At 43.6% G+C, this 21,404-nt stretch overlaps 1 protein-coding gene and 1 long non-coding RNA gene across 5 annotated transcripts in view; one reads left to right on the forward strand and one right to left on the reverse strand.

Annotated features, from left to right (window-relative positions):
• Positions 1-1,774: 1,774 nt before the first annotated feature.
• The window catches only part of RAB11FIP4 (RAB11 family interacting protein 4), a 199,393-nt gene continuing 179,763 nt past the window's right edge, over positions 1,775-21,404 (reverse strand). For all 4 annotated transcript variants that reach the window (XM_014601976.3, XM_019494270.2, XM_006271226.4 and 1 more), the window contains 6 exons: positions 20,989-21,129; positions 19,526-19,607; positions 18,097-18,234; positions 17,302-17,460; positions 15,039-15,182; positions 1,775-13,204 (listed from right to left, as the gene is read on the reverse strand). In XM_014601976.3, coding sequence (XP_014457462.2) covers positions 13,088-13,204; positions 15,039-15,182; positions 17,302-17,460; positions 18,097-18,234; positions 19,526-19,607; positions 20,989-21,129 — 781 coding nt within the window. In that variant the 3' untranslated portion in view covers positions 1,775-13,087. The remainder of the gene's footprint in view (positions 13,205-15,038; positions 15,183-17,301; positions 17,461-18,096; positions 18,235-19,525; positions 19,608-20,988; positions 21,130-21,404) is intronic.
• On the forward strand, positions 18,150-20,990 carry LOC109284810 (uncharacterized). The gene is made up of 3 exons (XR_009463803.1): positions 18,150-18,239; positions 20,164-20,264; positions 20,846-20,990. It is a non-coding gene; the product is annotated as an uncharacterized LOC109284810 (long non-coding RNA).

Raw genomic sequence — 21,404 nt, forward strand, 5'->3', positions numbered from 1 at the left:
CTTTCTGGCACCTTGCACTGGGCGGCTGTGGGGGGAGCCGCAGAGGCCTGAGGGGACCCAGCCCCATCCAGGAATGGGCATCCCTGCCATGGCCACCCTAGCCTGGGCAGCCTCACCCTGCAATAAGGCTTTCCTGTTTGCAGTCGGGTGTGGCCGCTGATGCATGGGGGCTATGTTTAGCCAGCGGCAGGTGGTGGCCTCAGTCTTTCCCACCTGTAAAATGGAGCTGCGAGGTGCAGTGGGAGGACAGAATGACTCCATGCTGCGCCAGCGAGCTGAGCCTGGCTCGGGGGGTCTTGAACCCGGCCAAGGAAGCCCAAAGAGGCCGGAGCTGCTGCAGGGGTGGAGGCAGCTGGGGGCAGCCTCAAACCTGCAGGCTCCAGGCAGCTGCCTCTGCCAAGCCTCCTGCGTGGGCTGAAGCTGCGTGGTGCGCATTGGGCTGAACCGCTTTACAGTGCAAAGAGGCCCCTGGGGAGAGGCGCCTTGCAGTGCCTCTCTTGCAGCGCCTCTTGCAGGCGCCTTGCAGTGCCTCTCTTGCAGCGCCTCTCCCCAGGGGCCGCAGGGCCTAGGAAGGGGACAGGGAGGTGCCAGGGAAAGAGACTCAGGCTTATCCCTGCCTGGCTGCTGCCCCCTTGCTGCCCAGGCCCTCTGCACGGAGGCGGTGCTGCCCTGTCCACACTGGGGCTTGAAATGGGGGGCACTCAATTCGCAGAAGTGAGGAGGATGCCTCCAGTCCGACCAGGGTGAGAACCACTGGTCCAGCACAGAGGCAGCTTACCACCCCGGTCTGAACACATGGCACATTTACACATTCATTAATGCGTTGTAGATACTGTACATTCAGTTTAGTACTTGCTTAATAAAGTACTAGCTACATGTGCAGTACCTAGAGCTCCTGCGTAGTACTGCTGGTGCGCGGTTATTTAGTGATGCTTACTGCACGTTAGCCTAATAACTGCGCAGGAGGCTATTAGCACGGTTTGTGGTGTGACATGCTACTGCACAGTGTTATTATTAGGCTAACGCACGGTAAGTGTCTTGTGTACAAAGCTTCAGACACGTGGTGGCCGCTATGGGGGAATTTTGCAGTCCTACCCATACATTAAGGAATCAAACCAGGTGCTCGTTACTTGCATGGGTCAATCAGAAATTATATTGGATTCGGATCAATGTGCTGGCTCTTGTTCCTGCCCCCAGCCCACAGCTGGAGTCCCCACTTTTTTTAAAAGAGGAGCTCTGTGTTTAATGGGATTAAAAAAGATCCCTCTCTTGAGACACTAATATTCAGTATCCTACAAGCTCCCGGAATCGCAACATAATTCATCCTTTGAGGATCCTAAAGTTAGGGCTGGTTCCAGGGCAAGAGAGCCGAATTTTGTCCTCTTGCTTTTAGTGAAGCAGTAGCAGCCTTAGGGGAGGGTAAACTGGGCAACTGTCCAGGGCCCCATGCTTTAGGGGACCCCAAAATTTTGCAACAACACTGAATATTTGTATTATCATGATCAATATTGTGTTAAGATACTTTCATTGCAGTTTCATGGATAGGGCAAAGTGAAATTGGAATAAAAAATGTCCAACTTGCCTATAGGTCATTGAAATTCAGCCTCTAAGAGGCCACAAATGGACTCTTGCCCAGGGCCCCAACAACCCTAAGGCCACCACTGAGCGAAGTATAAAGATCAGGAGCGATCAACTACGTAGGTAACAGGGATGTGTGACCACAGCAAAGAGAAAAGTGAGGTTAGTTACCCGGCTAAAGACAAGATTTTAGTCATGCAGGAGAAGCAAATCATTTATTTACACATTTGTTTGTACAACATTACAGCTACTTGTAAGGATCCACGTTAGCAATAACCTCCCCACCCCCCATAAAATATGTCACAAGAAAATACAGGGGAAGGGATCTGGTGACACACTGCAACAATATTTATATCACTTAATTGTGTCATAATTAACAGGATGATACCAAAAAAAACAGTCAGACGCAGCATTAATTGGCTGCCCGTTTGAGGCATTTCAGTAGTGAGTGGATGGGTTTCATTAGTTTTTTTTCCCACCAAGCAATCTTTCAAATTGGAAAATAAATAACATTGCCGCCCCCCTGTTTTTAAAGTATTTTTACTCTCATTCGTCAGCAAAGCAGGTGACAGGTTCATTCAAAGATTTCTGCTCGTTGGGAACTGGAAGAGTCGTGCTTTGTAAATCTTACGGTTTTGGAGCACGCTGCCGTTTGTTTGCCGCCTGTTTGTAGGAGCTGCTGATGTCCATCAGACGCAGACAAGCCACTGAAACACAGGACGCAGCGGATGGTCTGGGGCCACGGCCTTCAGACGGACATGCATCCTCCCTGCGTCTCCACACCTGAAAGGTGCAGTTCAATGATATTCATTCGCCTCCGTGAAGTGCTCAGAAAACCTTGACCTATTACTGTCATGCTCTGGTGCATTCAGTAGTTATCCCCCACCAGTGAGAGTTTGTCCATTGGCTTCTACAGGGTTTTGGATTAGGCCCTTAACCCTGCACCAGTAAAGTTAATGGGAAGGGCCGACGTGAATGAGTGTCAGACTGAGCTCTGAGAGCACGTGGCTGCCTGGGGGGTGGGCTGGGCGCAGAGGATGTCATTGTTCTCAATTGAAGGAGGCAGCAATAATTTGTGAGAGCAATGAATGGGCTGCGGGTGGCAAGTTCTTTACAGCTCTGCACAATTTCTGCACCAGTTTAAATTGTATCTCTGTAGAAATATATAGGCAAATCAATGTGACCCTGCTGGGTGGATGTAAGTTATAGCAGCATAGCTCAGTTCCACAAGCCTCCTGAAATAAGCCCCTGATATGCTCTATCCCCACCAGGAAATGGCACTGATTTCACTATATAAACAGGCAGTTACATTGGTACAAAAATCATGCCTAGGTCTTTCCTAAGGGAAGCAAACGGCTTATTCCATTCCCATGTCACAGCATCGCATTTGCTTTCCAGTTATCTCCATTCCTTTGCAGAAAGGCACATCCTAAAATCCTCTCTTAGGAAAAACTCCCGCTGAAGCGAACAAGAGTAAAGCCAAGAACACAAGATGAGCCTTTAAGCATTTTAATTTTTGTGAAGCACTATGACTTCATTTTTTATTTCAACGGATATGAGATTTCAACCGAAACCAACCCCAAATGGGCACCTTGGTTTAAGGAGATTTTGTCTGATGTTCATTTGAAGCAAAAAAGCAACTGCTTGCCTGTAAAGTGAGTAAGAACTGTAACCGTCAACTCTAGACTTAACTAAATTTAGTCAGCAGTTTAAATATTTTGAACTCACTAAAACTGACAACAAGATACAACTGGTTTTTAATGACACGACAGCAGTAGATTTGTGTGTTCGTGTGACAGTGCTTTACAAAAGAGACCATTGGACACAATGCTCCTAAAGTAAGACAGAGAACTGCTAATTATTTTAACTTTGATTTGCTAAGTATTTTAGGACATGACCTAGTGTTTCTAAAAAAACCTGTACAAAATGAGTCATTTCTTTTTTTCTTTTTTTTTTTTTACATCCAGTTGAGGCACATGAAATACAAATCTGATCTATTTTATATATACACATTTACAGTACATGAAAAAACGGATGAAGCTCAAATGAAAAAAAAAGGTACATATAAAAAGTGCCCAAAATAGCAGATAAAATGTAGGGAAAAAAAAATCTGGTACACTCACAACAGGTGAGTAAAAGGCACAAGTACTACATTGTAACCATGCAAAAACCATGAGTATAATCTGTGCAACAAAGCAAAACTAATGGCTCCCACAACAGAGTTTACAATAATTCTCAAAATATACCAGTATTTAAACATACTGTAAGTGCAACATTTACTGCCCTATAGCATACTAAAGGGTTCATATGGGGTGAAATCCCCCTGCACCGAGCTGATGGCAGGGTGTTAGACAAGGTGGTGGCTGGTGCTGGGGGTTGCCGTGCAGTCAAGTCTCTGGGTTGGAAGAGTGGTTGCAGCCCCAATACGTGGGTTGGCTTTGGTGCATTGGATCCACTGAAGTGCCAGCCTGCTCCAGCATGGCCTGGGCACAGAGGGGCGTCTGCTCACCCTGCTCTCCCTCGGTTTGCCACGTGGCATAAATGTCAGGACTTTGCCCTGCTCAGCCAGCCGGGGTGAATTTTACTCCACCGAGAATGGCGACGTGAAAACTGACAGCTCAACTGTTACATCAAGGTTGAAACGAAACGAAACATTTGTGCGCAAGTTCAAAGTACGTGTATGACACAGACCTACCAAATCCAGGTTTCTGAATACAGATTTCTACTATGCTTCAAGTTTTGCAAAAAAGTAACCTCGCTCTAATTACACAGCTAAGTAGCTATTCTTTTCGCAGTTCAAAAGCTGCAGGCTTTAGTTTACTGGCCTCGATGAAGAAAAGAAAACAGGATGTTTAGGGAACGAAATGTTACATTTTCAGCCAGCTCTGCACCATAATAAATCCCACCGCAGAAGGCTCCTAGCTACAGCAACCCATTCATATATTTGATGATCTGCATCTATCTGTGAGGTACAATATGCCTCTAAGCTTCGTAGCAAGGTTAGGCCTTGCAAACTGAGGTACTAATCAGTGACTAGGTATTAATCAGTGACTAGGACTTGTAACTAGGTTAACTGTGCGGAAATAAAGCTTACAGGAATGTCTCAGTGCAACCTCACTCCAGACTGGCTCAGGGCTCATCTACGCTGCAGATTCAAATGTCACGGGATTCAGCTGCAACATGCTTTTCATGGCATGTACATGGGACCCGACTTGTCTTTAGTAACCAGAGTAAAGCTGTGGATAGGATTAGCTCGTGAAAACACAGTTAAAATCCCAGGAATGTTTTAGTATCTAAAAAACTCAACTGACGCCAAGCAGACAAGGTTTGTTCTCTCCCACTGGTTTAACATGGTCGCACTAAGGCACGCAGGTACTATGGAGATGGATGCACACCCTCCTCTGCAGCAGTGAAGGAGGTAAGTGAAAAGCAAGTCGGCCTATAATATATATGGGTGTCTGGAAAATATGTACTATGGTGAGATTCACTTAAAAAAAAGTGACCTGCTTCTTGGAGTAACTGCCAGTGAATTCAGCGCAATGGATTTCACTAAGTCTAAGCTCCGGATTAATGGCACATTAGTTGTGGAAGACCCGACAGGGCATACACAGGCTTTAAAGGTACGTTGTCAGAACAGTCACTAACTCGTGGTCTTTTGTGTTGACCAAGCTTTACACGACAAGGTGAATATTTGTAATCTGAGCACTGCTGAACAATGCAGTCTGTGTTTAAAAGTATCAACTGCGTTGTCTGTGCAGGTCTTTTAGAACAGAGTGGTTGGCAACCCCTTAGCACCGGACCTGTACAGCCTCGACAGAGCATAGATATTGCCAGACCTCTAAAAACCCAGTCAAACACTTCAAAGACGTGTTTGCTGGTTTTTGCAAGCCAAGACATAGCAGGTATAAATTGGTGCTTGGAAGCATAACATTTCCTGGGTGCCATCTGTTTTTTTTACTCTAAGCTACAGGCCAGATACAAAGATAATAGGCGAGTGTTACATAGCTTTCTTGTGGCTGCCAGAAGTAGCTTTAATATAATTCTCAACAATGTGCTAATGCCTTATGCAATATATGTATATTCAAAAAATCATGCAATAAAAGCAACTACCGTCCGGCTCTATTAGTATGAGCATTTGATAACTAGGACAGCTATTAATGGTTGTTTCTATTAGCTCCCATAAGAGTCACCAGCTGCAGTTCTTACCCATGCAAAGCTTAAAGCACGACTCAGCTTCGCCTGAGAATGGACTCAAGAATTGCACTCTGCATAGATTTAACTCTACTTGCACATACAGACTACAGGTTTCTACCTCTTGCAACAAAAGATTTAGACCTAAGAAGCATAAAAGACAGTTCTCTCTAGGGAGTACTGGCATCATCACAAGTAATGGGGGCTAAAGTGATGATCCCTGCTATGACCTTGCTATCTTTTACGCGAGAGCATGTGCGATGGTTTGCAAGCCTATTTCATGGCAGGTGGCAATGGGTGAAATTCTCAAGCTTATGTGGCAGTTCTTGCCATCTGCAGCAGCAGATGCAACTGCTTCAGATTATATTTCTCATTACAAATACTAAACTAAATAGATAATCACCAGTTATGGAGGTCAACAGTTCTAGACCGATGCCTGTGTTAACCCAAAGTTCATTAGAAGGCTACTATCCAGAGCTGGTTGACTTCTTTTTAAATTGTCAAAACTCTACAATTTGGAAAAAATTGTGTAGAAACATTAGCAAGACCTTGGGATGTCCCTTCCCTGATCCATTTTTGGACCAGCTTATGCTAATGCTCTGTCCTTGGTCAGTGTAAATAGGGCCACTCAGCCCTTCCCTCTACTAGATTAAAATCTCCACTTGCTGATGCTCATTCTGGTTCTGCTCCACCTGCTATCACAGGAGGGGACGCAAAATAGTGGGGGTAGCTGGAGTTTCAAGCACCATATCATCTGAACTTGCCATGAGCGGGATGAGTCAAGATAGTGGTCCAAAGCCAAACATCCAGTCTCCCCAGCTGTCCCCACGTTTGCCATCACGTGCCGAGCTAAACAGTGCGGGAACTCTACAGGGGAAGCCCATCAAAAACTCCCGAAGATATAGGACCAATTGCAAAAAAAAAAAGTGCCAAATTTACAGATCTGAATGTGTGCAGAGATCAAACCACCTTCTCAGTCCCAGAGATGGTTGCTCCACATCATGGTTGAGAAACATTGGGCAGGTAGCCAAGTATTTTGAAGCACCGCTCCCCTCAAGGTTAGGGGCCAACTCTGCATTCCTTGGATATCCAGGGCTCAAAAGAATGAGATTCAAGCCATTCTAGTACTTTCCTAGAACTATAAATCCGTGCCAAAAACCTCCCCAAACAAACCACTAATAACATGCACAAACCATCACAAATTCAGCAACTCTGGGCTAAGGGCCCTTGTGCTCTCTCAACCATCTGCAAACTTCAATTTGTTCCCAGATACGTTTTGAATCAGATATGCCAGTATTTGATTTAGAAAACTGAGTGACCACAAATTATCACTTTTGTTCTTCTTTTCTGGTGGTAAAGTGGAAATAGGAGTAGGGTTGGGAGTGCAAGAAGGAGATTTTTTTTTTTTTTTAAAGTTTCTAAAGTTAAAAGGCCATTTTCCTTTAAAATATTCTGAAGGATTTTTTTTTTAACCAGCTCTAATAGGTGCAAACTAAAAATATAAACCCAACTAAATTGTGAGCCCACAAGAAAATTCAGCCACCTTCCTTGCTGGGCGCACACAGTCTTTAGTTATCTCACCAAACTGTTACATTTATAGGTGGTCCATTGAAATTACATGGTCTTATTATAAAGCAAACAAATATTTTTTAAAAATGCTCCAAAGAGCACAGATAGAACAGGAATAGTCTAGGTAAGGAATCTAGAATTCAAACCAAATGCATGCAGTAATCCATCTCAATCTCTACACATGCATGTCTTGTTTCATTAAAAAGAGAAAGAGAAAAGCAGCAGGCTTGCTGTGTGGTTCAAAAAGTGAACTGTTGTTGGGATCAAGATTTTTGTACTAAAACAAGTCTTGAAAAAGCATGCAGGACCAAAGGAGTGAAATTCTAACAACCTTCACATCCCGCTGTTTCTCCTGTGCCCTTTTGATGACTTTCCTTGAGCAAGTACAGTGATGACGATTGATACACAGATGACCGATATTACTTACACTAGAAGCTATCAAGTAACTGCTCATAGAAAGCCTGACCCGGTCCCACTGAAATCAACCCAAGTATCACCATTGACTTAACAGGAGTTTGATCACATCACCCGACTCCAACTTCCTTGACAGAACCTCTAACGTAGTAAGTTTTCCCTGCCCTTGTTCAAAAAGATAAAAAATAACCCCTAATATTCTCTGGCACTTAAAACTGAAACATCAATGTGTTCATTCATTTTAAAATTCAAATATGCCTTAATTTTACAACTGACTACTACAACTATGACTTGGAGATCATTTAACAGTGACTTGTCTTACCAATACAGTTGCCCAACTGCATCACTGTCATTACAGGGCGTAATCACTATATGTACATTAGCCTTGGTGTCCTAAATTACTAACAGGTTTACAAAACCTAAACATGATGGGCCAGTTTTTTTGCTAGCCTACATTAACACAGCTCCCATGACTTGGAAATGGAGCTACAGCATGTCAAACCGGCAGAAGATTTAGCCTTACATCTTTCATTAGCATCCTAGGTAAATTAATGAAGCTATATCGATTCTTCCATACAGATGACAGAAAAACATCAGAATTTTCCCCCCAGCTGCAGAAGAAAAGAAAAAGTGGAAAATGTGGTGGTCAAAGAACATAGGTCATTTGGTTGGAATTCATTTGACCGGTACAGATTAGGTTAGGAAAAAAACCCTGAGGGGATAAATAATAGTTTGTCAATAAATGTCAGCTCTTCTCTAAATGAGTTTCCAAACAGCGCTGGTCTTCAGCTTCATAAGTAAAAGGCAACTGAAGTGATTCCAAATGCATGAAAAGCATGCTCTTTTCACATGTCAGTACAAGACCACGAGCCAGAAATTTAGAAATCAGAGCTACGCATCAGCTGAGGACTGGCATTCCCAGCGCACGTACTGACATCAGGAAGGGCTTTGAGGATTGGCTTCAACTACTTGGAAACAAGAGGAATTTTTTCTTCTCCCGCAGTAGTCTGCTTAATATTATACTGACAATGCAACTTCTGAAAAGAAGTAGGCTGTCCTTCCCCACCCTCCTAACTATGCAAACAGGAAAAAAAACCAACCAACTTTGTAGTCAATTTAATTACGAATCACTATATTACTTCAGAGTTTCAGAACCTGAAATTAAATAACTTGCTCCTTTTAAGGAGCAAATGAATACAGATATAATATGTTGAACTGAATTTAGGTTATCAGAGTCAAGCAAAAAGCTTGTTTCCAGTGTAGGAACAGTCACTGCATTTGGGTGTTGTTAGAACATCGAGATAACATTAAAACACTGGATAAATTATTTCAAACTCCAACTGAAGTAATTAACCCAGGCAGGTAAAGCCAGATACCACTGGTAACTCTTCCATGCAGAACTCATTCCCAGACTCGCAGCAGCACCTTCACTCCGGTGACCACTCCCATTGGACTCAAATGGGAACACTCGTGCAAGTAGTTACATGTACTCAAGTGTGTAAAAGCTAAAACTGTTTGTAAAATTCAGGCCAGATCCACACACTCAGCACGAAGTCAAGCAGCAAAAAAAGGGAGCAGAAACTGCCTGCGTTTCCCTGGCTGGGACTTCTCCTGACCTGTATTCTGGTCTAGAGAGGGCAAAGCGTGCAGCAAGTCAGAGCAACAGAACTGAAACCAGTCTCCCTTCCCCCTACCTGGTCTTTCACTGTAGCTTTTGGACATAGCAGAGAATCTGCCCCTGTAATTCAAAAATCAACCTCAGATTTTCCCCATTAGGCATCATCCAAGATAACAATATAACTTTGCACCAGATACACAAAAGACTCTTTTTGTCCCCTGGCTTGCATAGCAAGACAACTTGGTTTCTTAAGGGCTACTAGCGACCGTAGATCTAATATTAGACTCAAGTCTAAAAACCCGAATCTCAGCTACAATATGTTTTTTTTGTAATCATGCTGCCTTAGAGAAGATTGCCTTTGCTTCCTTCCCAGATGAAGGCATTTAACATATTGCTCATTTTTCAACCCACATAAGGAATATGCAAACTACAAATACAAGGTGATTCCATGCCAAGGGCCTAGCGTTAGCCTCCTCGGGCAGCAGTAATATAAACTGTGTCTGAGAACAGAAATCCTGTGGGCTGAGGGACAGATTCTTTAAGTGTTCAGCAACCAACTGCTTTGATCTAAACTGCTGGAAGCTTTTGAAAAAAAAACAACTGCCCTTAAGCATGAAATTCACCCCTTCCATACTCAGCCTAAGTGCAATTTTAAGACTAAAATGAAACTTGCAGCCTACTCATCACCGATGGGGGATGTCTGCACAAAGGTGGATTTGACCCAAATTATGTAGGGCTTGATCCTGCATCCACTGAAGTCCATAGGAGCTTTGTTACTGGCTTCACTGAAAACAGGGTCAGAGCCTGAAGTGCCCCACTCAGCCCTTTTTTCCTGCACCAATCCCCCCCCAAAATCTCACATGCTTTCTACTCCCAAGAAACTATCCAGTGCCTTCAGCATCATGCTGCCCTCATAACGAGTTTTAGCATTATACTAAAAACAACTCCCTCCGTGATGAAGACAGCTTCTAGAGCTGGCTCAGGGGAACACCCACGTCTTTTCTGGACAAAGAACATAACCATTGCTCATCTGAGTCAGCAACAGGCTCATCCGCACCAACAGATTTCACAGCGTGAGAACGGGCTGGAAACAACTCGGCATTCCCTGCAGGCAAGTATGATCACGTCTCATCTTGTATCTAGGGGTTGGGGCTAATCTAAACTATAGCTCCGTGTAGGTAGACCAAGAGCAAGTGGTGGCCAGGTGGCAGGATTTGAAACAACAGTCCAGGCCTATGACAAGGGCCAAAGCCTTGGCATGGACTCAGAGGCAGCTGGGCTCTCCAACATGAACAGGCAGAGCTGCAGGTTCTCAGAGGGGAAATGTGTAGATAGCGTATAGCTAGCATAGCTATCTAGATCTTCTCTCCCCAATACCACATCTACCCTCCATGTAGGGTACATGGGGGTGCACTGTGCACTACCTGTTCCCCTCCAAATACAGACCTGGAGGAGATGATACAATTTAGCATAGCCCATAGGGTGTTTTATATTACTCCAGACTCCAGTTTGGCCTCTTGTGGGTACACAGGCAGAGGGACAGCTCCAAGTTCTTTTCTCCCCACTCTTGACTACTCACAATCTGGCCCTACAAGTTAAATGCCACAATGACATCTGTCCAGTGCAGATGGGCCCAGTAGGTGCATCCAGGGTTGCAAAAATGATTTTGTTTTCCGTGGTTACCCTTCTAGAGCACTACACCTGGCTGATAAAAGCAGTTTCCTGATGCAAAGTTGCCTTCAAGAAAGCCCATTTTCAGTGCTCCCCCCCAGCCTCCCGTTATTCCAACAAGACGTCATTGAAGGCAAGAGTACAGGGACTGCTGAAAAATATATATATATATTTACATCCATAATCCGAACACGGAAATCACGTATTCAGTTAAGGAAAAATGTATCACATACACACGCAAAAATACATACAAAGCATGGTGGGTGTGAGACATTGCCAAGAGCAAGCAATACACAGAATAGCACAATCATATCTATAGAAACATTCTTCTGAGAAGTATATTAAAATAGTTATCATGGAACCATCTCATACTTAGAGAAACCCAGATATTTGGGACTATTTCTCCATAATCAAGTTCCCTTGCTTTTGCCTGTTGCTGTGGATCAAAATAGTGTGCAATTATTTCTTTTTAAAAAAAAATACTTTTAGTGCTTGGAATAAAACTGTAACATGTAAATAAAGTACTACCAATTCCCCACCTTGATTTTGATTTTTTGATGATTTAATTTAAAAAAAGTCCAATTTCTACAGTACATGGACCCAGTTCAGGAGACCACATAAACATATGTCTAAGCCCATCTTTATTCAAGGCAAAACTCAAGCATGTGCTTAACTTTAGCTATATGTTTAGGTCCCACTGAATTCAGTGGGTGTTAAGCCCACACAAAGTTCCGCACCTGCATAAATGCTCACCTTGATCAGGATGTCTTTCAGATCTAGAGCATATGGATATGTGCATGTACATGGACAGGATGTCATCCTAGGGTGGATGACTGTGGAGTGTGAAACAGCAGTGGTGGGGGAGGGAAAGATACCCATCATAGTTAATGAAGAAGTTTTATAAACGCACCTGTTACTCTTAACCGGCCCAAGGTGATTCTATTTTATATCAAGGCTTAACTGGTCTGCATAAGATAGTGGTAGGGTGCCAGTCTCTCCCACCACAGACCACCCACAAATGCCTCATCTGATGGGTGCCACACCATATATCTGGGGAGTGGGGAAAAAACCTTAGCTAATTGCTTAGGTTAACATGTTTTTGGAAACATTAAGTGGATTGTTATAGTCACTAAAATATACATTTTCCTCTTATTTTTTAAATAAGAAACAGAATGTGCCCATAATTGAAACTTTAAAATGCAAAAGAGCAGGATCCCAGAATAAAGTTTGAAGGGCCCAGTGAACCCCCCCCCCCCCCCCCCCTGAAAATAGGGGTATATACTTCAGACAGCTTCTCAGCCTTAGCACTTCAGGGACCCTGGCATAACAAACACACATGCATGCACTCACTCTACACAACAGGCTGGCAATCATCCCAAAGGATATCCTAAAATCCAATGCATGAACTATTTTAAAAGCACTTTGTACAGACAGTGGCAAACACGTGGACAGTGAGCCTACATGGGTACTAACATTTCTGCAGTGGGCTTTTACCCTTTTCACATCATATATGTACATTCATTACTTAAAAATAAAAGGGACAGATTTTGCCAAAGGCCTGTTTCGACCTCTTGTGGTCTCAAAAGGAAGGCTCCAGCAAAATTAAATTCAACAGAGAATGGCAGAGTCAGCACCAGTCAGATATTGAACCTGGATATGTTGCATTTTTGGGGGTACCCAACTTTCTGGAAGAACGAGAGAGCAATTCTTTGTTCTTACAGGGACATCCATATGTTTCCATTGTCTTTTACCTTTACAACTAGAGGTAGAATCATTTTGTCCAGTATCTAAAACAACGTGATCCAGTCATATTGTTATTACATTAATATACAGTATCAATCTCATCACAGGTATTGAAAGTGCATGGAAATACTAATTGAGCCAATTTTGACACAGATAACAGTGTACCAAACATCATATAAACACACCCACGCACCCACACACTCACATATATATATATATATTTATAGATTAATTTACAGTATCAGAGTGATGCTTAGATCCAGTGGCATGTGCAGAAATATCAGGCAGTTGCTGCTCTTTCCTTTAATTTTTTATTTCCAAGATAGAGGGGTTGTGGTCAAGGATGGCCAGGATGATCTTGTCCATATACTGTCGCAATCTGTAGTTTATCTCCTCCTGTTCTTTAAGAGCTTCCATGAGCTGAAATACAAATTTCAAAAGCTAAGCATCTACTGCAGAAAGTCACACATATCTACAGCATTATGTAAACTACCATTCAGAGGTGGTTTAGTCCGTCTCAGACCACCTTCATGTTTAAAATTACTTGGATTCCTTTTAGTGGTAACATGTACTTTGCTTTTATCCTCCCCCAGCCTTAAAGCAATGGCACAAAAAGAGATAAACTGCTGTCTTATGGAAGGATAGGTAAATACAAAAAAAGTCTCACTGGCACTTTGCTCGAGTCAGCAGCATAGCCAGAAACAGCATTCAAGATTCCCAAACCAGAGTCCCGTGTTTTGTGCACCAAGCTATACTGGTTCCTCAAGGACTGTGTAATCCCCTTTTCCACATTTTAGACATTAAATTCATAATATTTTTTTTTAAAGCACTTGGAAATCTATTTGAAGAGGATGCTGTAATTAATTACAGGATATGGAGAGAATTCTAATGGCATGCTGTGGCCATAATTTCCCTTCCAATAAAAGACTTTTCTTTAATCAACAGTACTCTGCATTTACTCTAGATTAATCTACAGGGAATATTTAGTTCTTGTACTTTCAGCGAACCCTTTCAAATTCTTAAAATGTCTCTCTCTAGTCAAAGACAAATTGGTCTTCATACCCTATACATTTAGGTTGAGATTATGAAAGCTACCTAAGGAGATTTAGACTCTCAGTTCCCATTAAAATTAACGGGACTAGAGCACTGAGATCCCATAGGTGGTCTTTAAGCAACATTATAATTTGAGGCCGAGATTTTTATCTTTCATAGGAACTTGCCAATCGTTTGGCATCACAGGCTTTTTGTTGAAAAGGTCTGTGACATTCAATAAGTGTGGGCCAGAGAAAACCATAATGTGAAGCAGAAACAAGATGCAGCTTATTCTCTGAAAGGAACGCCAGACACAAGCCTGACAGCATCTTAGTTTGGTAGCAGCAGAAACTTTGCTTCGTTCTGAGAAAGTTTCACAGTGTGCAACCAATCTTCACACCAGATGCCCCTTAAGCCCTGGAGTGCTCCTTGGAAGTCAACAGGGCTACTCAAGTCAGGCATAGTACCTGTATTAGGATTTCCTTCTGTAAAAGTATAAAACAAAATTGCTCTGTTTAACACTTAAACCAGTTGCCTGCACTTTACCTGTAAATGCCCTGGAAGTCCACAGGCCTTGGGATTTGAAAGTACCTCTGGACTCATCTCAGCTGGTCCCCTGCCCAAGTGCAAGTGTTCCTATACAGTATCTCCCAAAGTGTTAAATCAGATTCCTGTTTGAATGCTGCTTACTTCACTGAATCTCGACAGAATGGATTTGGGTAGAGAAGCTTTAAAATAGCAGAATTAGGGAAAGCCTCAGCAGAGGGCCAGGTACTGTAAATCCACCAACTTTAATGGAGCTATACTGGTTCATACTGGGGCAGCTCAAAACCAAATCTGAGATCATGTTTTTTTTTTAAAGACCTGTAATAGGGCCAGTCACTTACTGGAAACAAAAGGGAGCCTATATCAGAAGGCAATGCACCAAGGAAACAGCATTATATAAAAGGTTAGATAGCATGATATAAATTCTTGTAAAAACTGTATTCAGATACCAAAAACTCAGTTTTATTTACAAGAAAGTGAGCTGGTTTATTCTAAATATCTAAAAAAAAAAAAAAAATGTGATTCCATGTAGCTCGTGTTACAGTGATATTCCACAGCTCCCTGAAGAGTGGAATTGTATGTTGCCAATTGGTTATCTTAAGACTGGATACCTTAGCAGCATCCCCCTCAGAGCACCTCATTACAGCTGGCATCGTTCTACCATCATTTGCATTACCTCATCTCTTGATGCAGAGTCTATTTCAGCAGCCAAGGACTGGGCTTTTGTCTGTGTTGCAAACAGATTCTTAGCTTCGTAAAGACTAAGACTTAGGATCTGTCCGTTAAGGTCATCATTCTGGTCACGAAGTTTCTGATTTTCCTATTAAAAGAAAAAAGATATTGCAACCTGTTATAAGTTTTAAAAAAAATCCTCAGGAGAAATAAGCAGCAGTTCAGGTGATGTGGGCATGCCTTATGCCTGCTGGGTGCATCACTATTCATCTTCATGAACTGTTCTTTCCAACAGTACAGCTAGTACCTGTATCCACTCTGAGAATGATCAAAACACTGAGCTGGGGACAGACATTCAAAAAGCTTGAGCCTGAATTGATTCAATCTTTGCAGGTTAGTCTGACCTTGCTAGACTGAACCGATCTGTAACTGGACAAACATTCTCTCTGGACTGATGAAATGCAGGCACATGCCTGTAGTGACTTAGGCTAGAAGCTGGGGAGAGGGGTGCTAGAGCAGTCCTCCCTCCTTCCAGTGCTGAGCTGAGGGGGTACGGCCTCCGTGCAGGACTCTAATTAGGGATGTCTGCCTGCACCATCCCAGGCTTTTCCCCACTGGCTGCTCAAGGGCTGGGAGTGTTACCAGATCCCAGCCTCCTGCTAGCACTGAGGCAAGAAGGGGGGGGGGGGGGGGTACAGTGCACCTGTTGACGATACTGAGCTTTTCAGTCTCCCTCCCTGCTTCTTTATACTCTTCCCCTTTATACTGCAGCAACTGACAGCCAAGCAAGCCAGCAGGGAGCTGATAACAGTATTCATCACTCCATTAGAAAAACAATAGCCTCTCCCCATTACTTCAAACTCTTAAGAAAACAGCTGACCTGTTGATTAGCTCCAAAAAGCCCTAACTGGTCACTGCTGTCTGCCTGTCCCAGTGAAATTGGATACACGCACACCTTTCAGCATTAGCTATCATACCACATGCCTAAGGTCTGTGGGGCTGGGGTCTGTGCTGTGCAAGAAGGGAGGATCCCTGCTTCAGCAGCAAGCAGTGGGGGGTGGAGGGAAACCAGGCAGACCCTGCTGTGCTTGCCATCTCCACCAGAGCTCCAGACAGGGAGCAGAGGGAAGGGGCCAACCCTGCTGTGGAACAGAGAGCCTGCCCAGCCCAGAGAGCATGCTGGGGGAGTCTGGTTTATCTTAAACCAGCAAGAGGTTTGGGATGGACATTGCATAAACCGGTTTGAGCCAAATCAGTTAAGACTGATGATACAGTCAACCAGGTTTATTTCAGATCGGTTTCAGCTATTTTTAAACTGGTTCATGTGCACTGAACATCTGTTCTGTTACAGGTTTAAACCAGTTTCTGATATCTTAAACCTGTTTGTGTGTAATGTCTGTCCCTAGCCTGGGTGTTCTGAGGAGGGAGGAGGGGAAAGAGGGGGAAAAAAAAAAAAAAAAAAAAAAAAAAATAAATCAGAGGACTTAAACATCTACGAAGCATATTGTAGAATACTGTAGTGTCTTGTAGAAGATGCTTACGGGTGCCAACTGTGGATTAGCTTCCATACTAAATCATTTGAAAATATCTATTTTAGTTAACAATCAAGCAGGCTCTTCACATTGTTCAGCCACTCCATTTCTCCGCTTGCAGGCTTGCCTTCAGGCTCTTCTCTTCTCTTTTTTAATTTGAATGATGCACCAAATTGTGAGCTTACAATTTTTGAGTGACTGGTTGAGAGAAGTCCTATTCTAATGACACCTGTGTTGTCTACGACAAAACCCCAGTGTTATACCTACACAAGAGGACCCCCATCTTAAGCTCTGCTATACCTTCACTATTAGTGAGGCACCATGCATGCACATGTGGCACATTTACTGTGTGCCTTGATCCTCCCTTGAATAGGTAGATCAGAGGATAACAGTCTACTATTGACATCAGTTAGTGGGAGTAATTTGTTTAGCACAAGTGACTGTGACCCGTTCTAATGGATCCAATAGGCTGAATCTTGAATCCCACTATCAGTCCTCGAGTCACTGTGCCCATGTTGACGTGTTGCACTTTATGCTGCAAGTACTGAATTCACGAACCTCTTAAGCAAAGGTAACTTGGGCAAATTACAAGATCATTTTTCCTGGTGCAATGAATGACTCCTGGGAACATGACTGAAAGTACATATAGGGCCTTTTTACAGCACCTGTAGGTGGGTACTCCTGACTCTTGTGCTCAGGGACACAGGGGTTACTAGGAAGCTCCTTGCTACTCACCTGCTTCAGCCGTTTAATTTCATGTTCCATTTCGACTTCCCTTGTCTTCGCATTGAATTCACTCACGCTAGTTGAAGAGCTTCTACCACGGCCGGGACGCTCGCACTCTAGCTTATACAGCTGTAGGTGCTCCAGTTCCTTCCGCAAGTCCTCAATAAGCTGCATGGAGATCAATACAGTTAGGCTGATTGTAGCAGGCTGTTATTAGTGGTCTGCATACCAACTGATCACCTACTTTCTAGCAGTGACCACCCACCCACCCTTGGGTTTACACTGCAACAGAGGCTACACATTATACCTCTGAGCTTGTCTATCACAGCCAACACCTCAGCTCTTATTCCTTGGAAGTGCTGATCAGATGGGTATTTACACTCTTCCCCTATATAGACTAAGAAAACAAAACTAAAAGGACCTCCTGGGTCATGGAGTGCAGTCCCTTAGTAACCCAGGCACGACGTGCAAAAGCAGATAAGTTTATTAACAGGAGTACAAACAGGAACCTTGAAGAGCACATGTGCAGTGCTATGGAGATCAGGGGACATATTTAGAAATATAAACTCTCTGGGTCAGGAGCTGTCATGTACCATGTATTTGCATAGTACCCAACACAATGGGGACCCAGGTCAAGGCCTCTAGACTCCTGCACTATAAAAAGAACGATAGACGTTCCAATGATACGGTCAGAATTACTGTGTTAATGCTACATCCCAGCCCAGCTGCTTGTACTAACCAGCCCGGTTATTTATACCGATAAAAAGATACAGAATCAGCCCCCACAGCCCTGGTGGCACTCACCTCCTGAGTAGCTTCTCTCTCCTTATTAAACTGTAATCTGTTCTGCCGTAGTTTGTCCATCATCCTTTTGTACAAATCCATCTCGTCCTTCAGCCGCAAACTGGTGTCTTCCAACCTGTCCGACATACGTTGCCGCTCCTGAGGTAAGAGAGACATTTTATGGCCACCTTGAATTACACCACGCTAGCGATTCCCCACCATCCTTTTACATCTCGACTCCATTTGTCAGTACAGATGAAGCTGTTCTAGAGCACAGTTTCTCAACCTGTGGTACGTGTACCCCTGGGTGTACACAGATATCCCAACACTCTCTCTCACCCTCTTTTCCTCTCTCTCTCGCCCCTTCCTCCTCTCAAATATAGGGCAAAAAATTTGGTGCACCATGCATTGCATGGCGCTTTAAATTCCCCAGTAATAATTTGGCGAATAATTCAGCCCTCCTAGCTTTGGCCAACATCGCCTCTATCCCAGGTACATACTTGAGTTGTGCACCCCTGGTGTAAAAGGTGGCAACCCTACCCACACTGGATCAGACATCTGTCATATCATGGCCTTATATACCCAGCCCTTCTTCCAACATATGGCACACATTAGTCTGTAAATATAAAATCCCCTGGAAAATTGAATGTTGGGGTACTTATTAAAATTTTCAGACGTTAGGGGGTACTTGCTACTTAAGAAGTTGAGAAACACTGTTCTAGAGCTATGTTGCACCCAGATGCTTAAAAGCCTAGGGTTCTTGTTTCTTCCAGCTGTCCGCATACAGAACCATATTCAGACAAAGGAGTTGAATGAACAAGCACTTCTTAGGAGGACCAAATCCTTAGTCAAATCTTAGTTTCAAAGAGCAACTGAAGTCAGAGAGCTGTCTAGAACGGTCTGAATGAACTTGGCAGAGGGAGTTAGACAAGGGGTATATTTCTGTACACTCTTGGAGGCACTCTCTCAAAAGAAAAAACTTACAAAAAAAAAAAAGTGTGCTTTTTCTTTAAGACTGAGTTAAACTTCCCTCATGCTAGTCATATCCCCTGTAAAACCTCTGGTTTGCAGAGATAATTAAGAGTTCAATTCTTTTCTTCTTTTTTAAGTGGTTAGTCCCTTAAAATCTGATCTCATTCATCATGAACAGAAATATACCCAGCCATTACAATGGTTTTTAATGTGAACTCTGAAAAAAAAACCAAAAATCCCAAAACAGTGGGTTTTGCAGTCTGGCTCTGACTGATGCTCCTTTAGATTTGATAATGATACCCAAAGTTCATCCAGCTCCATTTATTCACTTATTCTGGACGCTGAAGGTTTAAGAAAACAAAGCAAGAAGCCCCCACCCAACACACACGGACAAGCTGCAGTGTTTGGTCCTCACGAGCCCCACAGCTGAGAGACAGTCATTCACAGCACAGATGTGATCAGCGCACAGTTTAGTCACCTCATCAAGTCTCTCCGTCTGTGATTTCAGCCGCGTGACTGCACTTTTAAGTTCACCATTTTCCTCTTCAAGTTGTTGCACCCTGTACAAAGAAAACCAGCAAGTCTTAGGCTGAACAAAGCTACAGGGAGAAACTGGAATGCAGAGAAACAGGCCCCCAGAAAGACCCATTCATGTTCAATAAAATAACCAGAAGGTGTTTTGTTTTTTCACTTTGATCCTTCATGGTTTCCATCATGATCACTAACTCTTGTTTTAAAGCAGCCCCAGCTGCCACACTGGCATTTAGGTACCCAGCTGATAGGAACGAGATCGGAGCCTGAACAGAGTCCAGCAGAAAGAAATGGACCCCTAAAAAAAAAAAAAATACCCAATTCAGTTGCAATCATCTCTCTTTGGAAAGCTGTAAATCTACTTAGTTACACGGCTCAGATGGACATATGCATCATGACATGACGGCAGAGAGGGTGCTAACCCACTCCAGCATTGAAGTCGGCAGCAACATACAATTAATCTGCTACCCAATAGCAGCTTCGGCTGAAAAGCAGCATCTTGCACACACAGAAGTACAACACGTGCAATGCCTGGCTCTGCTGCATTAACAGCATTCTAATAAATTTTCTGCATGTGTTTTGCAGCTGTTGGCAACCGACTTCCCCAGGTCCTGGGCCAACAGCCTTCCAGTTCTGGCTGCAGATGGGAACACAATGGACACACCTGGGATCCATGTACAGGCAAGGTTGGAGTCCAGTTACTCTCTAGGCATTTCTCTAGGCCTACAGAGGCTTTAGCATAGAGTCTGCTCCCTCAGTGTGCGTCAGAGCCACAGCTTGGCACCCTTCACAGCATGGCACAAGGCTCTTGGCTGAATGTCTGGGTGGATGCTTTGGCGGCTCACTGCAGCTGTGGGCCTGCAACACCAGTAGCTGGAGGTTATCTAGCTTCTTCCCTGTTTGATCCTAATGATGCTAGGCACCCAGGCAGTCATTTAGGGACATGCATTCACACCACATGTTCATTATTACACCATATACATGTTCAGTCACAATGCAAGTTGTGTGGGGGACAAGTGGCAATAGAGTTCAGTTTGGAGGACAAGGTAGGTGTATCCATACCCCAAAAGGCTAAGATATATCTGCCAGCAGGGCTCTGCATGGGTATAGGGGTCTGTGCACCGCAGCCAGCTGGAAAGATTAGAGGGCAAGTTCCAGGCATGGATCCTTCCAACACAAACCACCAGGCCTGCTCTTGGGTGTTACATAACTCAGAAGTGAGTCTTCAACTCCAAGTACCTAACCCGCATACCCATCTGCACCAAAGGCGATAACCCACCATCTACGCTTGTGCAGCAAATGCAGAAGAAAACCCAACTACAAGAGTGAGGGACAGAGTCACCGTTTTCTGCGTGAATCCAGACAGCATGTATTGTTGAATGACACTAATGAAGCCAGCGTGTGCATTACCTCGTGTTCAGCAGCTCAATTTCAGTGCCCTTCTCTTTTTCGTATTTGCTATATGCTTCTCTATGCCTCTTCACCTCTTCCTCCAGGGTTTGTTCTGCTGATGTCTCCTGGTCTTTCAACAGCTCTTCTAGTTCGTGAACTCTAGGGAAGCCAACGTTATTTTGGTAACGGTTTCATAAATACTCCGACACCCTGGGATACATCAAAGCACTTTCGCCCCTCTTTTTACTGAACTCGCCACTTCCTTTGTTTCTCTCCTTTCCCAGAGTCATAAAGTTAAGCAGCATCAGTTTCTATTATTATGCTATTTGTCAATGTTGTACGAAAGGGAGTAAATTCCACTTCCAAGATCACTTTTAAGTCCTCCCCTATATCAGTTATAAAAACTCTAAAGAATCCTCTTCAAAACCACATGC

This window comes from Alligator mississippiensis, chromosome 8, assembly GCF_030867095.1.
Source record: "Alligator mississippiensis isolate rAllMis1 chromosome 8, rAllMis1, whole genome shotgun sequence".
In the NCBI taxonomy this organism is placed as follows: Eukaryota; Metazoa; Chordata; order Crocodylia; family Alligatoridae; genus Alligator; species Alligator mississippiensis.